This window comes from Harpegnathos saltator, unplaced genomic scaffold (genome assembly GCF_003227715.2).
Source record: "Harpegnathos saltator strain DR-91 unplaced genomic scaffold, Hsal_v8.6 scaffold555, whole genome shotgun sequence".
NCBI lineage: Eukaryota > Metazoa > Arthropoda > Insecta > Hymenoptera > Formicidae > Harpegnathos > Harpegnathos saltator.
In genome coordinates this window covers 136969-156705 of record NW_020230377.1, presented here as the reverse complement: position 1 = coordinate 156705, position 19737 = coordinate 136969, and the positions used below count along the sequence as shown (strand labels likewise).

Below are 19737 nucleotides of genomic sequence, written 5' to 3'. Positions count from 1 at the left end.
ACGGTCGAAGATCGCGGGCAATCGTATCGATTGGTGAGAGATGGAGAGAGGGAGAGATAGAGAGAGGGAGAGAGGGAGAGAGAGAGAGAGCTTCGTCTCCCGGCGGCGCCCGGTGCTTAATTTGTGAGAGACTCCTCGCTCGAGCTTCGTCCTCGTCCTCGTAAGGGTGTGCTGTCATCCCCTCCGCGCCCGCCGCGCGCCCCTACCCGCGCGATATCGATCCCTTTTTTCGCCGTTGCCCGTTCGCCGCGCCAGTTTCGAGATATATGAACAGGGGTGGTCTTAAGCGCGAGGCATCCCTTGGCACAAAGGCGAAATTACGTCGGCCCTCGAGACGCCCTCGGGCCGAGATTGAAAAAAATAGAAATTACACCCGTCGCGGACGGAAGCCCGCTCGATCCCGTCGCGTTCCCACGAGATTCTGCCCCTGACGACTACGATCCCCGATCTTCCACCCTCCCGCCCGCCCGCCCGCCCCCCCCCTCTTCGTCGGACGTGACACAAACCGCTAAGAAGACTCTGGAAGCGCAGATAGACGGCTTTTACGCACTCGGAGGCCAACGTCGCGCGACGTTGACCGCCATAAATTTTTGGCAGAGAAACGCCAAAGAGAGAGAGAGAGAGAGAGAGAGAGAGAGAGAGAGAGAGAGAGAGAAGGAGAGAGAGGGAGGAAAACGTTCGCGAGAGACGAAAGGAACCTAAATTTCGGTCTCACGTGCGTCGTTTATTTTTCCATTCATCTTCGCGACCTATCAGCCGCATTACGAATGCAATGCATCGTGCAATTAATTAATTTGCACTGTGTACGCAGCGCCGACGCTGATAACATGCTCCGGCGCAACAATGCCGTCTTATGACGTAACTGAATCATCTTACGCAGAGGTAAGACGGAGAGGGCAAGGGGGGAGGGGGGTAATCATGCCTTGTCAAGAATGTCAACGAACCTCGGGACAAAGCCTACCTCGTCACAAAGGTTTCCTCGAAATTGGTATTGCCTCCGCTTCGCCGTAATCAAATAAACTACGTGGCGCGAAGACCGATCATCTTTCGATCGGAAGCGTTTAAACGGGAGATAAAAAATCGGCAGACTTGCCGTGATGTTAGCGTTCAGGCGAATTAATTCAGCATGGAGATACGCGGCGGCAACACGGCGGTAATTTCATTCGCTCGCGGCTAAAACGCGGCTCTTTTTTATCCCACTGTTATTGCGATGTGTTATAGCAAATGAAGTGATATTAATGGGGGCTCGATTTATGAAACTGCGCAGCGCTGCGAGGTTTATAAGGGATCCGAACATTTGTTTAACATTTGTATAATCGACCGACCTCCTGGGAATATATATGTATAAATTACGAATAAATACGAGCTGTCGCGCGCGCGCGCGCGTAAACCAAGCTGTAGAGAACGATTTTTAATTAATAATCCGACGGCGCTGGGTTTGCCTATGTGGTAGTCGAAGATCACGGGCTTAATCAAACAAATTTACATAGAATATTAACGAATCATCAAACCATTTCCGAGTTGCGTAATCGTACACTCGCTAACTTGGCGTATGTGTGCCTGCGCGTGTGTTTTTGGCCGTTCGCCGAAATCACATCGCAATTTCATTATTCCTAGCATTCGGCAAGCATGCGCGAATCAGCGATGCGCCCGATGAGCCCGAGCCGTTTTCTCTTCGCTGTTTCCCCCGCAATTTTGTAACGACATTAATTATATAAGCAATTTGCTTCGTCGACTCATTTTCATTTCCGCGCGCTGTTAACTACTTTTTCTCGTCGGGAATCAATGCGATTTACATTTAAGCGTGTACTACGTGTTATTACGCTTCGGGAGCGTTCAAATTCAACACTCACCCACTCGCGTTGATATCCACCGACGCGAAGCCGTCCGCTGCCGCCGCTCCAGCCGCGTCGCCCTGCGCCAGTCCAGTTCCCTCGGCGTCCTGATTGCCGCCCCCCCCCCCCCGTCGTCGATCGTCCTTCGGTCACTTCATCTCGCTGCACTTCACTCGCGATCGCGATTGTTTTAACGGCGCGTGGCGAGAAAAAAAAAGCGATAAATCCAAGCACTTTAAAAATACACTCGCGAGTCGCCAATCGCGCGTAAACAACGGCGCACAAAGATCACGTCGTTTTCGATGAGAGAGAGAGAGAGAGAGAGGGGGGATAAAAAGGGAACGTTCCCCGCGGACGTTTGCGCGCGCGTTTTGCCAATAAACGACCTTCTCGTTTCGCAAGAACTACTAATTTGAAAAACAAACGGAAAACGTTACACGCGCGTCGAATTTAATAATTCCATTGAACTTACTCGCGACCGGTTATAATGTCATTTCGGCGCACGCCCGCGGCACGTGTCGCGCGTAAAAATATCGGCGGCGGGAAGCGCGGAATTAAAATTCGTCCGTGAAATAAACAGAATTAAATGCCGGTCGCGAGACATCCGCGATACGCCGCGGCATGTGGGCGAAGAATATTGCTTTGCACTCGTGCGAATATTGCTCTGCGACATTGCGTAAAAGACTACCCCGCAATCTGTGCGAGGTGCATTCTCTTCCGAGACACTTTGGAGATACGTGTGTTCGCGAATTTAATAAAGCTTGCTTTTTCGCTAAAATCGCGCGCGCGCGAGAAATATCACAAATCGCACACGCGAGCAAAGTACGATCGTAAGTACTTGAAGTCGCTGTTTCCGCAGCGAGTGAAATCGTATGATGCGCAAGCAAACGAAAACTTGGATCTCACTCCGACGGCTAACTTTGTTTTCGCGAGGAAACGCCGATGCTCGGCCGTATATTTCGCGGGCAGCTTTGTATAAACAAAAAACCGGAAACGGAATCCCGACGATCATGAAGAAGTCAGCGCGTCCGAATTATATCGTGAACGAAATACGCGCTAGATACGTGAGATTGCTGCGGCGCTGTATCGTTTTACCTCGACGGAACTTACGAATGCTACGTCGACGGCGGAACGTAATCGCGGCGTAAATAGCGCGTACGAGAAATTTAGAAAATTGGTAACCGCGCGGCGAACGCGAAATCTATCAACGCGGACAAAGTAATTCCGTGAATTCTGATGGCGCAATATTTCGATTCTGCGCATTGTATACTGTAGAAAACCGCCGGGATATCGCGTGAAATAGCAAAGGTCGTATCGAATGATTCGATGGCTTTAAACAATTATAACGAGAGTTGATGAAGCATTTTCGCGCATAAATATTTTCAGATAATATCGACGTTCGAACTCGCGATTCCTCGTTTTAAGCAGCATATTTCGTAAAATGGCACACAGCGTGCAAAAGTCTAAACCAAGTAAATCGCATTGATTCTACAAACGCCCAGCACCATAAATCTTTGTATTCAACACCTTTCAGTTTTTAGACCCATTGTTCTCACTCACCGAAATACCGGCGGACTCAGGGCCGGCCGCGCTCTGCTCCTGAATCTGGAACAAAAAGATATCATTTTCGCCGCGATTATCCTTAACGGCTTAGCTTAACGTGCGAGCGCACGTAGCGCGACTTGGCATTTTGCCTGCGGATTTTTATCTGGAAAATTATATCTCAGATATCGATCGCAAAGAAGCAACACACGGAAAATTCGTCCACGTACCTTCGAGCCGACCCTGCTCGGCCCGAACCGAATCCTTCGGTACCGCATCCGCGACCAGCGGAAAAGCAGCTGCCTTCGCCATGGCTGCAGGTTCCTCCAGATCTGAAAGAGAAAATAATTTGCCCAATCAGTTACACGGCAACGGACAAGTCGCCCGATTCCGGCGAATTGATCGCTTTTAGTGCAAGTTTGATTGTAGGTTTTGTCTGTCTCTCTCTCTCTCTCTCTCTCTCTCTCTCTCTCTCTCTCTCTCTCTCTCTCCTCTCTCCGTCTTATATCTAATAAAAGCGAGATACGTGCAATAATCACCTTTAGATTTCGAAACGATGCCACTGTTCGGGATGACTGCAATACCGCGACCGCACTCGCGTAGCGACGCGACGACCCGATTTGTCTCCACGAACATGGCGTTTTAATCGATTTGCGAAACTCGAGATAACGCGCGCCGCACGACGACGCGGCCCGATGTGTTCTCTCGGGCGTCAAAGATTGTTATGGGACGTGCGACGCGTATACCTATGTGTGTATACATTGTCCTGAAGGACGACCTTCGGCGCGACAAGTCGCATTGAGAGCACTGTTACGCACGGCATATTGTGTTACTTTCCGTATTTACGTATTTTATGTAGCATCAATATTTCACATCGCATTATAAACGTTCAATTGCACCTGCCACGCGTTTCGTTTATCGCATTCTGTACATCTTGTAAATTTGAAGACCGAGGATTATAATATCAAGACCACGAAAAACAAACGAAACGAAACGAGAACAAAACGGTACAGAAAAAGTCCATGAATTTATCATCGAGGCAGTTTGGTGTGTCTGAATAAGGCAGAATATATTCAACTATTTCAGGCGTCTCTCTCTCTCTCTCTCTCTCTCTCTCCCTACGTGTTTTATAGTATAGAATAAATACTTTACATTGCACTATAACATTGAATTATCTAATACGCGTGCATCCGTTTATTGCATTCTATATATCGTATCTATCGGTTATTTAAATCTAAAGACTGTGGATTATTTCAAGACCACGAAATGAAACGAAAGAGTACAAGGGGAAAAGAAGTCCATGAATTTACCATTCACCATCGGGCAATCTTGTCCGAATTGGTCTCTCGGTACCAGAAAGCAAACAGCGACCTTTTGTAAAAATCGAAGCAATTTATTGTGTATCGCGAGAATAGTCTACGTGCTTCTCCCTTTAGATACAAACAAATATCGGAGACAGACAATCAAATATCGTTGGTTGATCGCCACAAACGGACGATGATGAGTAAACTCGAGTCACCAATGACCGGTCGCGCGGTTGTCCAACGGCATCGCCGAAAGCGAAGCATTCTCGGATAGACGGATGGCGAGTGTACTAGAGAAAAGGGCAGTGAAAGGGCAACGTTTATCTCGTAGTTCGCGAGTCGCGGCGGGTGGAAAAGAAGGCGAGACGCGACGCGAGGTTTAAAAGGGGCAGGTCGGAATTTAATTTGCTCGAATTCTTCTACATTTATTACGAAGGCCGTAGAAACACGAGCGGGCCGGGAGTCGCATTCGCCGACGTGAACGTCGATCGACGCGGGCGACGAAAACGGGCTAGCCGCGGCCTGGAGCTCGACGTCCGACGCTCGACGCAACCTGGATGCTCTGTCGAGTGTTGGAGTAGCGCCGCAACGGCAGCCGACGCGGCGCCACCCGGGCTTATTTGAATTCCAGATTGGATTATCCATCGGATTTGGATAATTGAAGGGATTCTATCAGTTACCGGTCCGCGTCCGGGTGGGATTAGACGCGCAGATGGAGAATCCGCACGCGCAGCGCGCGGCGCCGAGGAATTCCGCCCGCCGCTTCCGGCCGAGCGGATTGCACCGAGCATCCGGTATTGTTGCTCAAGGACAAAGCCTGAAAGACTTGGAAAGAGCGGAAAGGCAGAGGGAGAGGGAGAGAGAGAGAGAGAGATTATACGAGAAGAAATGTATTTACGTACACGACTCTGGAAACTTGATTTTAATTTTGCTGATCGTTAATCGTGCGAAATAACGATCTGATTCTCGTTCCGCGCGCGCACATGCGTGTAAATATTCACCTTGTCGGATATAATCATGAATCTTTCCGGTAGTAAAAGTCTCCTCTCTCGCGTTCTCTGTCTGATAGCTTCCTGTGTCAATTTGCCGGCTGGTGGATATCTGCTCGCTCTGAAGAAATTATTTTCCCCGGCTGGACAGCCCGGACAGCGGCGGAAACTCGTTTAGAATTAGATTTCGTTCGATTTACAATAGCCGCAGGTGGTTTAAATAACGGCGGTTTCATCGACTACGGCCGCCGCGACCGGTGGGAAATAAAAGTCGACGTGAAATAAAATGTGTGGTCTTTTCTGTTGCAGCTTCCGGCGTTAAACAGAATGGCGACGTCATCGACAGCTTAAAGAACGGGACGAACGGCCGCGGGAGTTCATTGGTGCAATATCCCGACAATCTGAACTTCGCCGACCTCTACTACTTTATCTTCGCGCCCACCCTCTGCTACGAGCTGAACTTTCCCAGGACACAGAGGACCCGGAAGAGGTGAATGAATTAAAGTCTCTCGATTTATACGCTTCGATTAGGGACAGGTCGTGAAACTACAAGTGACCTCGATCCAAGACTCTTCCGGCGGGCGTGTTCGACGTGTTTTTCGACGATTGGATTGTTTTCAATCACGATATATACGCAACCCGCTCGCGATTGAAATCGACGTTTCGCATGCTCGCGATCTACCGATCGGATATTCTCCTCGCGCGGTTACGCACGCTCGGCCGTCTGGTGTGTCTCGTTCATTCGACTTGTTCATTCGACTGGCGGGACAATATAGTCATATTTCTGTTTACATGTGTTTCGGGAATACCACCTGGCTCGCTCCCCCGATCGGGAAGCATCTCAAGTGGAAACTTGATATTGTCTGACTTTGGTCACGCGAGTGTGTATGCATTGCGTGAGACGTATAAGTCCGTGTTTGCTCTCAGAGATTTCTCGTATAGATTCTTCCCCCCCCCCTCTCCATGTCTTATTTCCTTTTCGTAAAGAATGTCAACAGATGCCGGAGTCACCGGTTTACGGAGCTCAGATTGCAGGCAACGAATTCTGCCTTCTGGGAAGAAAATTTCTGCGGAAGAAGAAAATTCTTCCTTACGTCTGACTTTATTGGAAAACGCGAATTATCCGTGCAACTTTTACGCGCACATTCCCTTTTGTGGAGTTGCGCTTGCGGCTTGGCATGCGCGGGATATAATCTGAACGTATTTCCACGATCCCATCATTCGCAGTTGTACAAGTAATAATTGAAAAAGTAATACAAATGAGCATTTTATCAGACCTCGCGACAGATTTCTCTACCAATCTGCTAGTTCCAATAGAGAGAGAGAGAGAGAGAGAGAGAGAGAGAGAGGGGGGGGGGCAGAGATTTTAATCGCAATTGGCTGCAATACCTGTTAATATATGTCCATGTAAATTATTATGAAATATCTCAATAATGAGCTCTCTTAACATTATTGAATGGACATGTATATTGCATTTTAATTTGTGTCTCGTCCATTTGATATATTGTATAATATTATTAATTATTACTTTATATTATATTAATTATCACTTATATATTGCTCGCATATATTACGCCGTAATTGTATACACTTGGAAATTTATAATTGACGTCTCCGAATCCTTATTTAATAGATTCGTTTGAGCACAACACACAGAGTGAGATCTTTCCTCAAGTTCGTTCGTCCGACTGTATCGACGCCCTTACCTGGTTTTCATAGTGCGCCTTCCCTCTTTTGTGCACTGTTACGCCTTCCGCGCAGCCGCTTCGTCGAAAAGTGCATCCAAACTGTTCGGCTTTTCTTGTCGCCGGCAGTTTGCCGGAAACGAAACTCGGGCGGACGACGTACCGCCGAATGGGAACGTCGCGTTTCACTCGCGACGGTACTCAAAAGTCGTATTTTCGATTTTTCCAGAACCGGTTTACAGTCGAAGAGGGTGTGTGCGTCGGGAGGGTGACGAGGAAGACGGAGGTGGAAATTCGCGGGGTCGGTCGGCCGGAAATCGGTTTGCTCTGTCGATAAAATCTCCGAGCAAATATATGTACACGGCTGGCGCGTAATAATGATCAATGTAATAGAATCAAATATGTGGGCGAATTAGGTCAGAGACGGTCGATAAGCCCGATAAAATGTATCTATATCTCAGCGACCGAATGACAAGAGTGTGTAACGGGAGATATCACACAAAAATATGATTAAAAATGTTATTCCTTTTTAATGACATTCCTACGTGACACTGTTGAAATGTGCAGCCCAAAATTATGCAAGAATTCGGTGCATAATTTAAGCGCGACGAACATTAAATTAAATTATTGACGAATTCATTCAGGTATTTTTTAGCTCGCGCCGGACGTGTAACACAATCGTGTTGAATTGAAAATTGCATTTCGCGCTGTGGTCTCGCAAAATTGCCGCACGACACGACTGACACGAGCGTGTCATCTGACTTACAGGTTTCTTATAAAGCGAATCGTGGAAGTCGTCGTGGGATTGCAAGTGGTGATGGCGCTTTTCCAGCAGTGGATGATTCCCTCCGTGAAAAATTCGCTCATCCCCTTCAGCGTGAGTATTCGATTATATATATATATATATATTACATGTTACATATTAAAGCATATTATCCGGTTAGATAAATAATTCTTCCCGCCGTCTCTCTCAAAGAAAATCAATTTTCTCTCCGTTGCACGTACATATATACCGTTCAGCTTTGCGCCTGCCATTATACTCCCGAGTAGCGCGAATAATAATCTATGGATGTCCCAGCCAATATCTCGGGCCCTATTACGAGAGCTAATTATTTATCGCGCCAGTCATAAATAAGTCGGGCTAACCGCGAGGGCGAAGCAGCCGGTAAGATAGCGCGCAGCCGGCAGAAGAGCACAAGTGTAATTTGGTTTCGGCAAATAGGTACGATCAATCTCTCGAGTAATGCCCGGAAATTCGATGCACACAAATACGATACGACAAATTCTGCGCTGGCCGCAACAGCCAGACCCACCGAATTCGCCCGCGATAAAATATGCAGGAAAAAGGCGCGCGCGAGAGCTGCGCCACAGAGCCCGCAGTAGTGCTGTTCCGAGTTATATATCCGCTCGCGATGTAACGTTGCATAATATCACGAGTATGATGTAAATTACATTTCTTAAAATGCTAAACAGATGCGGAAGGAAGGGAGCTAAGAGTTTCTCAGCGACGTGCACAAAGCATATATTTTATCACCGGCGCGCTCCGCTCGCGGAGGTGTCACTGGTATGTTTCACGGGGTTAATAACTCCGTCGCGCGACAATTCGTGATGTCCACGCGCGCGCGCGCACTGCGACGACGACGACGATAGCTCGGCAAAGCGTTCCCCACCGAGACGCGATGCGCGTCCTATTTGTTTTTTCGCGATATTACAGCGGTCTCGCTGAAAATAAGGCCAGAGTAAGAGGAAAAGGGTAAAAACGCGTTAACGGTACGTCGCGTTTCTCCCGTTCGCACCGCGCGCTAATGCCTCCGCCACGCCATCGGTTTCTGTCCCGAAATTAAACCTCCGTCTTTTGATTTGATAATTGTAGTGGACGCCGCGCGGGAGGATGACGTGATCGATATTTTTGTCACGAATATACGCGCCACCGCGTCTATTTGCAGCTGAACGACGTCGCTAGTAAAATCCGGTCAATATGAAATATTTAATTCGCAGAATCTTAATCTTATCACTTATATCGCCGGTTGCGAGTTTCTCCAACTACGTCGTATTATTTTCATGCTAAGGTCTCGAGTTGTGTATCTGTGGCATCTTTTACGAAGCACGCGCGTATAATTAGATGTGATAAACCTGTTACTTAAAATATAATATCCTTTTTTCAAATAAAAATTTCAAGTAAACGACTTTTTCTTCTGTCACTTTCATGTCGCACAATGAATTTTATATAATGCATGATTAAATATGCGACAATTTATATCACATTAAAGAGAAAACTCTCTCTCTCTCTCTCTCTCTCTCTCTCTCTCTCTCTCTCTCTCTCTCTCTCTCTCTATAATTTGATTTTTATTACATTTCCCGCGAAAAAATATATATAGATACACACACACACACACACACACACACACGCATACACGCGCGCGCAGGTGACGCAGGTGTGACATATTTTAAATTAATTAAAAAAATCTGCGCGGAGAGACGGTTAATTAGCAAATTATCAATCGTTAGCGGTGAGGTGTAATAAACGAATCGCTTAATTAAACAAGCCGTATCGGCGGTGAAACAGAATTGGGGAAGGGCCGCGGACAATTTAAAGTGCTAATTAGAGGAGCACGGGAAGAGCGGCATGCGCGCGTGGTTTGATATTTATATATACTTTCTAGTCTCGCGGCGCGGCGCGCGCTTGTTCGCGGGATCGCGCAGCTTTGATCGCTTGATAACGAGGGACGCTTCAATACACACGCTGGACAGGGCATGTTGCGACGTTGGGAATTTTCCATTGCGTGCCTGTGAAAGGACCATGGATTTAAATGGGTCCTTTTACGTGGTCGGGCTAAACCGCAGCTGATCCGCGGCGGGCGTCCGCGGTTCACCAACTACGCCCATATTTCGTACGTAATGCTATCGAAAATCCCGACCCCATCATCGATTCACTAAAGGTATTAATAATTCAACCGTTCGTAGTAATACCAAGTGCGATATATAGATTCCGTTAAATGCGTACGAAAATTCTTTCCCCTACCGACGCGCCCGGACCGGCCGAAGCGGGGGTTTAATATTTTTTTACCGAGTCCCTTCGTCGTCGGAGTTGACACATTTAATATAGAATCTGGCAACGCAAATGAAAATACAGTAAATTTTTTATTAAATCTCATCGATCCAAAGCGCTCTTTGATTCGCAATTATTTGTGCAAACAAAGCACAAAAAACAAAAAGGGAAAAGAATAACAGAGCAGAGGAACACGCGGCGGCAGGCGCGAGCGGGACACATTTCGACCGTGTGTTCACGCCGGAGAGATTTCGATTTTAGCTGCCAATGTGATTAAAAATTAATTACAGCGTTTTGTGTGTGTCCGATGTGATTGCCGTGTGAAAACAAGTGCGCGTGCATTTCGAATTCGATAAAATGTCAAATTCGAAGTGTCCTTGGGACGTAAATTTGAAATTGGACAGTCAATATAATACATATACATGCATGTGTGTGTGTGTGTGTGTGTGTGTATGTATAATTCTTTTTCCTGTTAACTAAAATTCGCGCGCAGCGCACCATCGGAGAGCAATCTCTCGTCGGGGAGTGCCTACCATCAGTCTGGTCTGCGCATTCCCATGTTACTCACAGTTGGATGCATTGTTGCGGAACTTCACGGCTGGTGGCTGCTCCTTTCCATAACGGTGTCGGAACTTCCGCGTTCGCGATTAGGCAGTCCGACGGCGTGCGTCTCTCTCCTCTCCTCCCCGGCCGAGCTATCCTTGCACTCGAGACTACATCGCGAGCGAATATTATTTAATCGTTTCCATCGCCTCGCGAAACGCGATCGACTCGCGAGCTACTCGACGCAGCCGGCAATCCGTTCCGGCTACCGCCCGTATGATTTCGACAAATTGCTTCTGCAAATCGTTCAGTGGCCTCTTTCTACGCCACCTCCCCTCCCCCATTTCCTAAAGAAACTGAAGGAACGCTTCGGCGGCGGCGGCGAAAAGTGGCGTGGTGAGGCTGGCTGCCGTCTCTCTCCACCTCCTCGTCTCTCGCCGATAGAGGCGTTCGAAATCGCGATATCGACCGAACGCAAAGTAATTGCCACGCTAGTCACAGCGAAGTTAATGCCGGGGAGAAACGGCGAAGCGCTCGCTCGTTTCGACCCTACCGACACCACCACCACCACCACCCTGCCATTGCCCTCTCGCACTCGCTGCGCGTGCTATTCTTTCTTCGCCCGGGCGACAAATTGGATCTGATAATTGCGAGTCGCGATTACGACAGTCACGTTTCTCGATTGAACGTCCAGCTGGCGAGGAGAGAGAGAGAGAGAGAGAGAGAGAGAGAGAGAGAGAGAGAGAGAGAGAGAGAAGAGAGAGAGAGAGAGAGAGAGAGACGTTCGCTTTTCTCGATTTAGCTCGGCGTGGTCTGTCACTGTCGCAGAGCGCGGATGTCACGAGGGCCACGAGGGGAAAATCTCGGCGGGGAGAGCGGGTGAGAGGCGGGGCTGCGAGATTAAGAAATCTACAAGGATATTGCCTGCCGCGCCGGAGTAGCGGATCCGAGAGGGTAGGGGAAATTGATAACTGAGGATGATGCTTGTCGGAAGGGTAATCACTTTTTACCGGCGTGCTCCAGGCTGCTGAGCCTCGTTATTCTTGCAGAGCGGAGAATGAATGGATAAGAAAGTCGGCACGGGTCGCGCCGGTGCGCGACCGGAAATCCCTGCGATTCCCCTCCGGCGAGCGGGACGATTAACCCTCGCAATTCCGGCAAATCCGCGGCGGCGGAGCGCGTCTGCTTGCTAATGATACTTGGCTCCCGCGTACGAATGATTCTCCGTGCGCGATGGATTTCAATGCCGGAGCTGCCATTTGTGCGCGAGGTAGTCGCGCTCGCCCCCTTTCCCCGCTCCATCCCGCGCCGTTCTCTCTCATTTTTACTTACTTGCCCTGTTTTTTTGCAGCCTGTCTCGCATTTTTGCGGCGCTGTTTCTGTTTGCCTCCCTGCCGGCCGAAGGTGCGCGCGCGCATGTTCGTTTGAAAAAGAAGAAAAGAAAAAGGAAACAGTGCGCGGAGGCGAGGCTCGCTGTATTTTGACAAGACCGTGCGGCGAAATATCAACGGTTCTTATATGATGAAAGTGCAACTATCGGGGCCCCGTTGGCCATCACCCTGCGGAATTGCGCGGCGCTTTGCCTAGCGGATCGATCGAGCGCGATCGAGAGGTGGCAAAGAGGATGCATCGGGCTTCGGCTTATCGGCTCACGGCACACTGCAGCTTAAAGGGACGAGCGTTTAAAGGATTTTCGGGGGTGCGTCGAGGGCGGTTACTGCCTCGAGAAGCACGCGGCTTTATGGCAGCCATCGACGGAGCATACGGAGTATCGCATCGACTTCCTAACGCGCGCTTTACCGTCGCTTACATGCCGTCCCGTAGTCGTTTATTCGATTATATATGCAATCTAGAATATTTGGTAAATATGCGCGGGCGCGGGCGCACACACAAGAGGCGCGCTTCCCTTCGTAAAAGTCTCCTCGCGCGTATCTCCTCACGGCTGCGCGCAGCTACTTCGGCCTTCGTGAGAAATTTCGGGAATTTTCAATGAAAATTTAGTCGGATGTACGGAAGAGGGAGGGGCCGGAGGGGAGATCGTTTACTCGAGAAAAAATCTTCGTTATTTGCGCGCTATTTTTAAGTGACCCTCCCTCCGCCCCCGTCGCCCTCTCGCCCCTCGCCTCTCCTTCTCTCGTATCGTGCCTCGGCAGGTGCGCGGGTCAAGAAGCGGCGAGTTGGGAAAAGCTGCGCGGCATGCAGCACGTCTCCGCCCGTCTATTGCTCGTTTTTCCTCCCGTCGGCAAGATTCCAGACACTTGACCAACGTTGCCGGAAAGGAATTCGTGGAATACCAGAGGCACCGGTCGCACCTTCTTGTATCGAAGTCGCCGATATGCGCTCGCCGGCCGGAAGCCTCTCGTCCGCCGCGCGCCGCGAGTTATGACGCTGCAAAAATTCTCCCGATCCGTCCTGATAGACGAGCAAAAAGAAAATGCCATCGGGGGGGGGGGGGCGGGCGGCGGCTAACAAGCGAAATCGCTGGCGAGATTGCACGTGACCCGGAAGCCTCTCGCCCGCCCGCCCGCCCGCCCGCCCGCCCGAGCTCCTCCTTTTGAGACTCAAAGAGGAAGAAGATTCGCGCAAACACGTTTCGCTTTCAACCCTTTCCCCGACTGTACACACCGGCCGAGAGACACACCCCCTCTCTCCCCGCCGCGCCGTGCGCCTCCTCATAATCATCGTTGCTGCTAAATTGTTCCGTGGAGATTTTTATCCCCGGGAGGAACTTCCTCAAACGTCGGTGCGGCATAATCCATTCTCGCGCAGTTACACCGTCGAGTCGAGCCTTCAATGTTGTTGCGAAGTAATTTTAGAAATCCGCTCAACACCCCCGGCCCGTTATTACAACCGGACGCGTCCGTTCAACGGCGAGAGCGGAACGTGCTCGCCGCCGGAGCCGGAGCCGGAGGAAGACCGACGAGAGAGCGGGCTGAAACTTTTATTGGTGTGGCGTATCTTTGTCGGGCCGGGGAATCTCGGACGGTATTTCCCGTGGACTTTCAACTGACAACTACGCGAGGAGCGCGCGCGCGCGCGCGCGCGAGGAGAGTTGTGTTTCGTGCGCCGCGGAAACATTTCAATCTTGCGGCCTCGAGAAGGGCGCGAACACGCCGGGGTGAAATCCTCGTCTCGAGACCGGGCAGTCGATTCTCGATTGTCTCCAACTTTCGCGAGACCGTCTCGTCATGGTCCCCCGGCCTCGTTATTGTTCCATTTTTCCCTGTGGCCTGTTTGTCGCACGCGTCCGACACAGACAGACAGAGAGACAGAGAGAGACAGAGAGAGACAGAGAGAGACAGAGAGAGAGAGAGAGAGAGAGAGAGAGAGAGAGAGAGAGGCGCAGGCGGTATTTATTCGACCGCTAACTGCTACCAGAACTGCTTCGGTGTGAAGCGGAGAACGGCGGCGAGGTTGGTCGCTCGCGGATCCACTTTTTGCCGGCGCTCCGGCACAAAACACTTAAGACCACGTCGAGTGCCTTTTAATCCTATTTGTCTTCCGCTGCGCTCCAGTAGTGCTGCAAGTCTGGAAGTGCGACTCTGGAAGTTGTCAGATCGAAGTAAATATTTTGCTTGCCCCCGAAAGGAGTTGAGTTGAATTCTAGGGGTAACTCCGGACGTTAATTCGCCGAAAAACAGGCTTCTTGCGTAATGGAGATAGGGATTCCACAGCGGGGACTCGCTTGATGACGTTAAAAGCGCTGCTTAAGCTATTTTCACTTCTTCTCTTTCTTCCTCCTCCTCCTCCTCCTCGGCTTCTTCCTCTCTTCTTCTCGCCGGTTATTCCCGGCGCATATTAGCGGTGCTAAAGGCGACCGAACAAATGTGCTCAGAATCCGACTCGGTCTGACACGGACTTGGCTCTCCATGAATCATTGAGCGCCGTCGACGGGGCGAGGAGCGCGCGCGGTTGAAATTAAGTCATCGATCGGGTTCTTCTTCTTCATTCGCATTTCCCCCGGTCAACCTTCGGCAGTCGTAGCGTCGCGTTGTTCCTTGTAACATCAGTGCGACGTCTCTTCCGTCTCAGACATCCTCATCGTTATTGCGGCTTCCATCAACAGCGATAAGTATTTCCCTCCGCGCGACGATTTAGATAAACTTCCGCGAATCTCTCCTATCGGCGGAAATTGTAGTCGCACCTGCCTCGCTCGTAAAACCTCCCTTAAGGACCCCGCCGAGCGGCGCCGTGCGTGCGCGATGAAGGGTCGACGACGAAGGGGCGCGACGTCGAAGTACCTTACGTTCGCCGCGCTATTGTCGGTCGGCCGGGATTCAATTCAACTGAAGCGAATTCCCGGTATCTCGAGGACTCTTCCCGCCGGCAGGACAAGGTGTTCGTGGATGCAAAGCCGTAAATCTCCCCGCGCTAATTGAAACGATGGCGGACGAAGGGAACGACCGTTCCGACGCAGAGAGTTCCGAAGGCGGCCCGTTTTCTCCACGCCGCGCGATCGTGACGAAGTCTTTTCTCACCTTCCCTCGCCTCCATTTTTCGCGTACTTTCTTCTCTCTCTCTCTCTCTCTCTCTCTCTCTCTCTCGTTTCCTTTTCCCCCGTTTTCTCCGACTGCTCTTGCATTCGAGGTCTCGCGGTAATGTGTATATTCATCAGAGTGCCACCAGCAACGCGCGCGCTTTCACGTTGCCGTGAAAAGGACGATAACGCTCGATTGTATGACCGTCGAATAAAGATGACAAGGGTGAAGCGAGACGAAGGGGCGGGAGGGGGTGAAGTTGCTGCGAAAAGAAGTCTCCGAGGGACATTAGTGCATTGTAGTTTCTCGTTTGGAGGAAGGGGGTGGGAGGGTCTCTCCGGGGGGGAATATTTTTTCGTTTCTGCGACGCGTCTGGAAAGATCGCGACGCGGCGCGGCGGCGAGACGCCTTGCGTTCTCTCATCTTTGCGGGCTTCCGGTGTTGCCCATCTGCAGAAATGAACGCTTCGATCGCCGTCGCTGTCGCCGTCGTCAGCGCAACACACACACACACACACACATACACACATACAAAAGGGACGGGGAAAAGGCCGCGGGGGGAGAGAAGCGTGGCTGAGGCTCACGGGGCCGGCCACGCGAGACACGTTGCACGCGGACGCGTGCCCTCCCGAGGAAAATCCACTCCGCCACGCTTTTATTTTCGTTCCTTCGAGAACGCCAGTCCACTTTCCCCTTCTTTCATTCGCGTCTCGAGTGCCACTATTCATTGGCGAGAGGTGACGGGCGGCGGGAGCGGCAGGCCGAAGGACTGCTCTCCAGCGTCAGCGAGCACCCTTGTGCAGCCTCGGGCGGAATACAATCATTTAGGACGCCGTGATTTCGGGGGATGCGCCAATCGCTTCGATTTCTCCGAAACACCGCCAAACTACTCCCGAGCTACCGCGATGCAACAATTCGAGCGTGTCCTTCGATTTCTGTCGGCAATCGTTTCCCTTTCTCTCTCTCTCTCTCTCTCTCTCTCTCTCTCTCTCGCTCTTTCTGTCCCTCTCGCTGCTTCGCTGCTGTAAGCTGCGAGCTTCTTCGCAAACGTGTTATTTCTTTTTTTCAAGGGCCTGCTTCCGCACGCGTTCAATTACTTTCCCGTCTCGGGAAAGTCACGCTTTTTACGACGCGATGCGCGCGCGGCGCGCAAGCCGCCACTTGTCCCGGATCGTAATTATCAGGCCGCGTAACGTATCGCGCCTCATTAAGCCCGCCGGCCGTAAAGTCGGCCCTAAGGAAACATGAAATTCTCGTCGGGACTACTTGTTGCTGCCGTAAAAAAATCATTTTCCCCGTAAGACGTAACAGCGTTTGTTTACGATATAGTCCTTAAACTTTAGTGCCTTTAGTTTAGGGCTGTGTGCTCTTGTACCCCGGCGATTCGCAGCAATTAGTTGCCGCGAGTTTGGCCCCTCGAGCGACGCTACGCGACGCGACGCGACGAGACGCTGCGAGACGACGGGCGTATCCGGCTCGTCAACGCTGAGCGCGCACGATCGACGGGCGAAAACGCCAGAGCGCGACCGTGCGTTGTTAATCGTCCTCTGCGCGCAGACCGCCGAATAATGGCCAACGTTCGCTATTTCATCGCCGATATTTCCTCCCGTCTCTTTTCCTCTTTTTCTACTCATTGCACCGAGCGCAACTCGTTGCGCAACGGTGGCCTAAAGGCATGCCGATTTAATTAATGCCATGATATTGCCGCGATGCGTGGCTGCAGCATAATAATTGTAATAATGGTAACATGTCACGATAATTGCAATTAGCGCGATCCCGGCTCTGTGTGCGCGCGTGCGTGCGCGCGCTTCATTGTCGGCATTAAATTCGCCATTTGTTGCTAAATTGAGAAACGAAACACGCCGTTTCGACTTTCGATTCCGCGTATCGCCGACGGCGCGGCATAACGTGTTAATCACGGCGAAATTGTTTAGAAATGCGCAGGACAGACAGAGAGAGAGAGAGAGAGAGAGAGAGAGAGAGAGAGAGAGAGAGAGAGAGAGAGAGCGAGAGATTTATCGATTATCGAGCGTCGCCACGCCGCGCTGACTATCGACGCGCGGACTAATCTTTGCGCGAGCGCGTTGCGTCGAATTACACGCATCGAAGTGTACAACTCGAGTGGGCTCTCACTCGACGGGCTCGCCATTTTCCCCTCATTGGCCGACGAGGTGGCACTTATTTAAAAGAGGAACGCGACCATCGGCGCGTGCAGTAACAACGCCCGGGCGCGAGCGTAACAACATGTTGAAGTCGCTGGCAGAAACTCTCCGTGGGTATTTATTTACAAGCCTGGTCTATAAGCGCACGGCTGCGGCACGGTTGCAGCATTCGAAGGGACCTCTCGACAACCGCCACTTAAGCGGAACGCCGGAGGGGCGGCTTCCTTCCCTCGTATTCAATTAGTGCCGCGCACGAAATATCAATTCCATCGGTGGAAAGCGCGCGCGCGCGAGAGAGAGAGAGAGAGAGAGAGCGCGCGCGCGTTCAGCGCATCGAGTGTAAATCCATAACAGAGGACGGAAGCTCCGTCGGGCGTTCTTCCCGCCCGGCGTCGAAACTGCCCCAAAATCAGGTTAAAAGTTGGCGTTGTTTTTCGTTCGATAATGCGCCTCGAGTGCGTTCCAAGATGCCCGGACCTTCGTTAAACACACATCTTGGCTGGGATGTGTGTGTACACACGCACACACACATACACGCACGCGTACACCCGCGCACGTTTAATTGAATGATCTAATTAGACACGCGGGGATGAAATTTAATTGCGTCCCGATGTAAAATCTAATGAATACGTTCGAGCAGCCGCACCGTAGATAGATAAATGTTAAAGTTACGAGCGGATCCTGAGAATCAGGTTGATTTATAACGGAACAGCCCCGCGGTGGCCCATGTTACTCCAAGATCAAACTCGGGCAAGATTAAACTGTCGTATGGTAATATCCAGTTTTAACTTGGAATCAACGATTAATAATAATGATAACAATTCGCGGTGCTCGCTTGCGCGCGCGCGCAGAACGATCTCGGAAAACACAGCAGAGACGGCCGCGCAAAACAATATTCCTGCGATCGCGATACAAGCGATATCGCAGAACCGCATTTCGACACGCGGATTAAACATTGCGGTTTACTTCATCGATGGTAACGTTAACCTAATTTCGCATGGGCGTTCGTACGAAAATAAACCTTCAATTGTACCGCGCGGTGGAGTACAGCGCGCCGCAGGAAGGTGCAAATAAATGCTGCGGCCTTTCAGAGGAATTAACGCTTCATTGATTCGATTTCACTCTGACACTCGCAACTCGCAAATTTTGCGCAATATATAATTGCGATATTTTTTCCTCTCCCTTTTCCTCACTTCTCTCTCTCTATCTCTCTCTCTCTCTCTCTCTCTCTCTCTCTCTCTCTCTCTCTCTCTCTCTCTCTCTCTCTCCTCTGTCCTTTTTTTTTCTTTTCCCGCAGCTCCCGCGCACCGCGCGCGCGATTTGCATCCGCAACGCGCGAAATAATTCTGCCCTGGCGATCTTACGGTTTATCGTATTCACCGCCTGAAATCCAATTAGAAAGTTACATTTTGTAGTCGGTAACGTGTTCCGCTCTCTCACACCCACCCCTTTAACTTGCATTTGTTTTGCGTTCAGCTTTAGGGCATATCTGCCTCATCCCTGTCCCTCCCCTCTGCCTGCTTTCTCTTAACGCACCCCTTCCGCGCGTTTCCCACGTATTTACCTTCTACATTAATAATCTCGTGCCTCTCTCGTTTGCGTTGCAGAATATGGACGTAGCCAAGGCCTCCGAGCGTCTTCTCAAGCTGGCGGTGAGTACACATATACACTAACATACACGTGCGCAAATTTATAAGCGCGTACCGGGTGTGTCCGAAATACACCGTCGGGGAATGCTGTCTAAGCCGATCATTCCTGAAACTTTGTCGCGGGGCCGGGGCATTCTAACGTTTCGGAGCTGCTTTTAGGCGTTTCTTAACGACGGCGGACGTGAACGTCACCGCGCGTATACACGGCACTCTCGACTGTATATTCTCACATGAGATATTTACAGGAGATACGTTTAATTAAATATCCAAATTATATTTTAAATATAAGGCGGCACACGCGCGCGGGATCGTCCCTCTCTCCTCTCATCGCGGGAGGGAAACATTGCGAGAGTGCGGAAATTACGACGGCCCGCAAAACGGGTGTTATCCCCCGTTATCTTAACGCGCTAAGCGACGAATTTAAGTTTGTTCTCATATTGATACTGTGTGTGTTCACACGGCCATATCTTATTTGCAAAACAGCATAGGTAGACACTTTCAA

General features: G+C 50.5%; 1 protein-coding gene across 1 annotated transcript in view; it reads left to right on the top strand.

Moving 5' to 3' along the window:
• mdy (diacylglycerol O-acyltransferase) overlaps positions 1–19737 on the top strand; it is a 105826-nt gene that overhangs the window by 73843 nt on the left and 12246 nt on the right. Inside the window, exons 7-9 of the mRNA XM_011139615.3 lie at positions 5980–6160; positions 8124–8232; positions 19194–19238. Coding sequence (XP_011137917.1) covers positions 5980–6160; positions 8124–8232; positions 19194–19238 — 335 coding nt within the window. The remainder of the gene's footprint in view (positions 1–5979; positions 6161–8123; positions 8233–19193; positions 19239–19737) is intronic.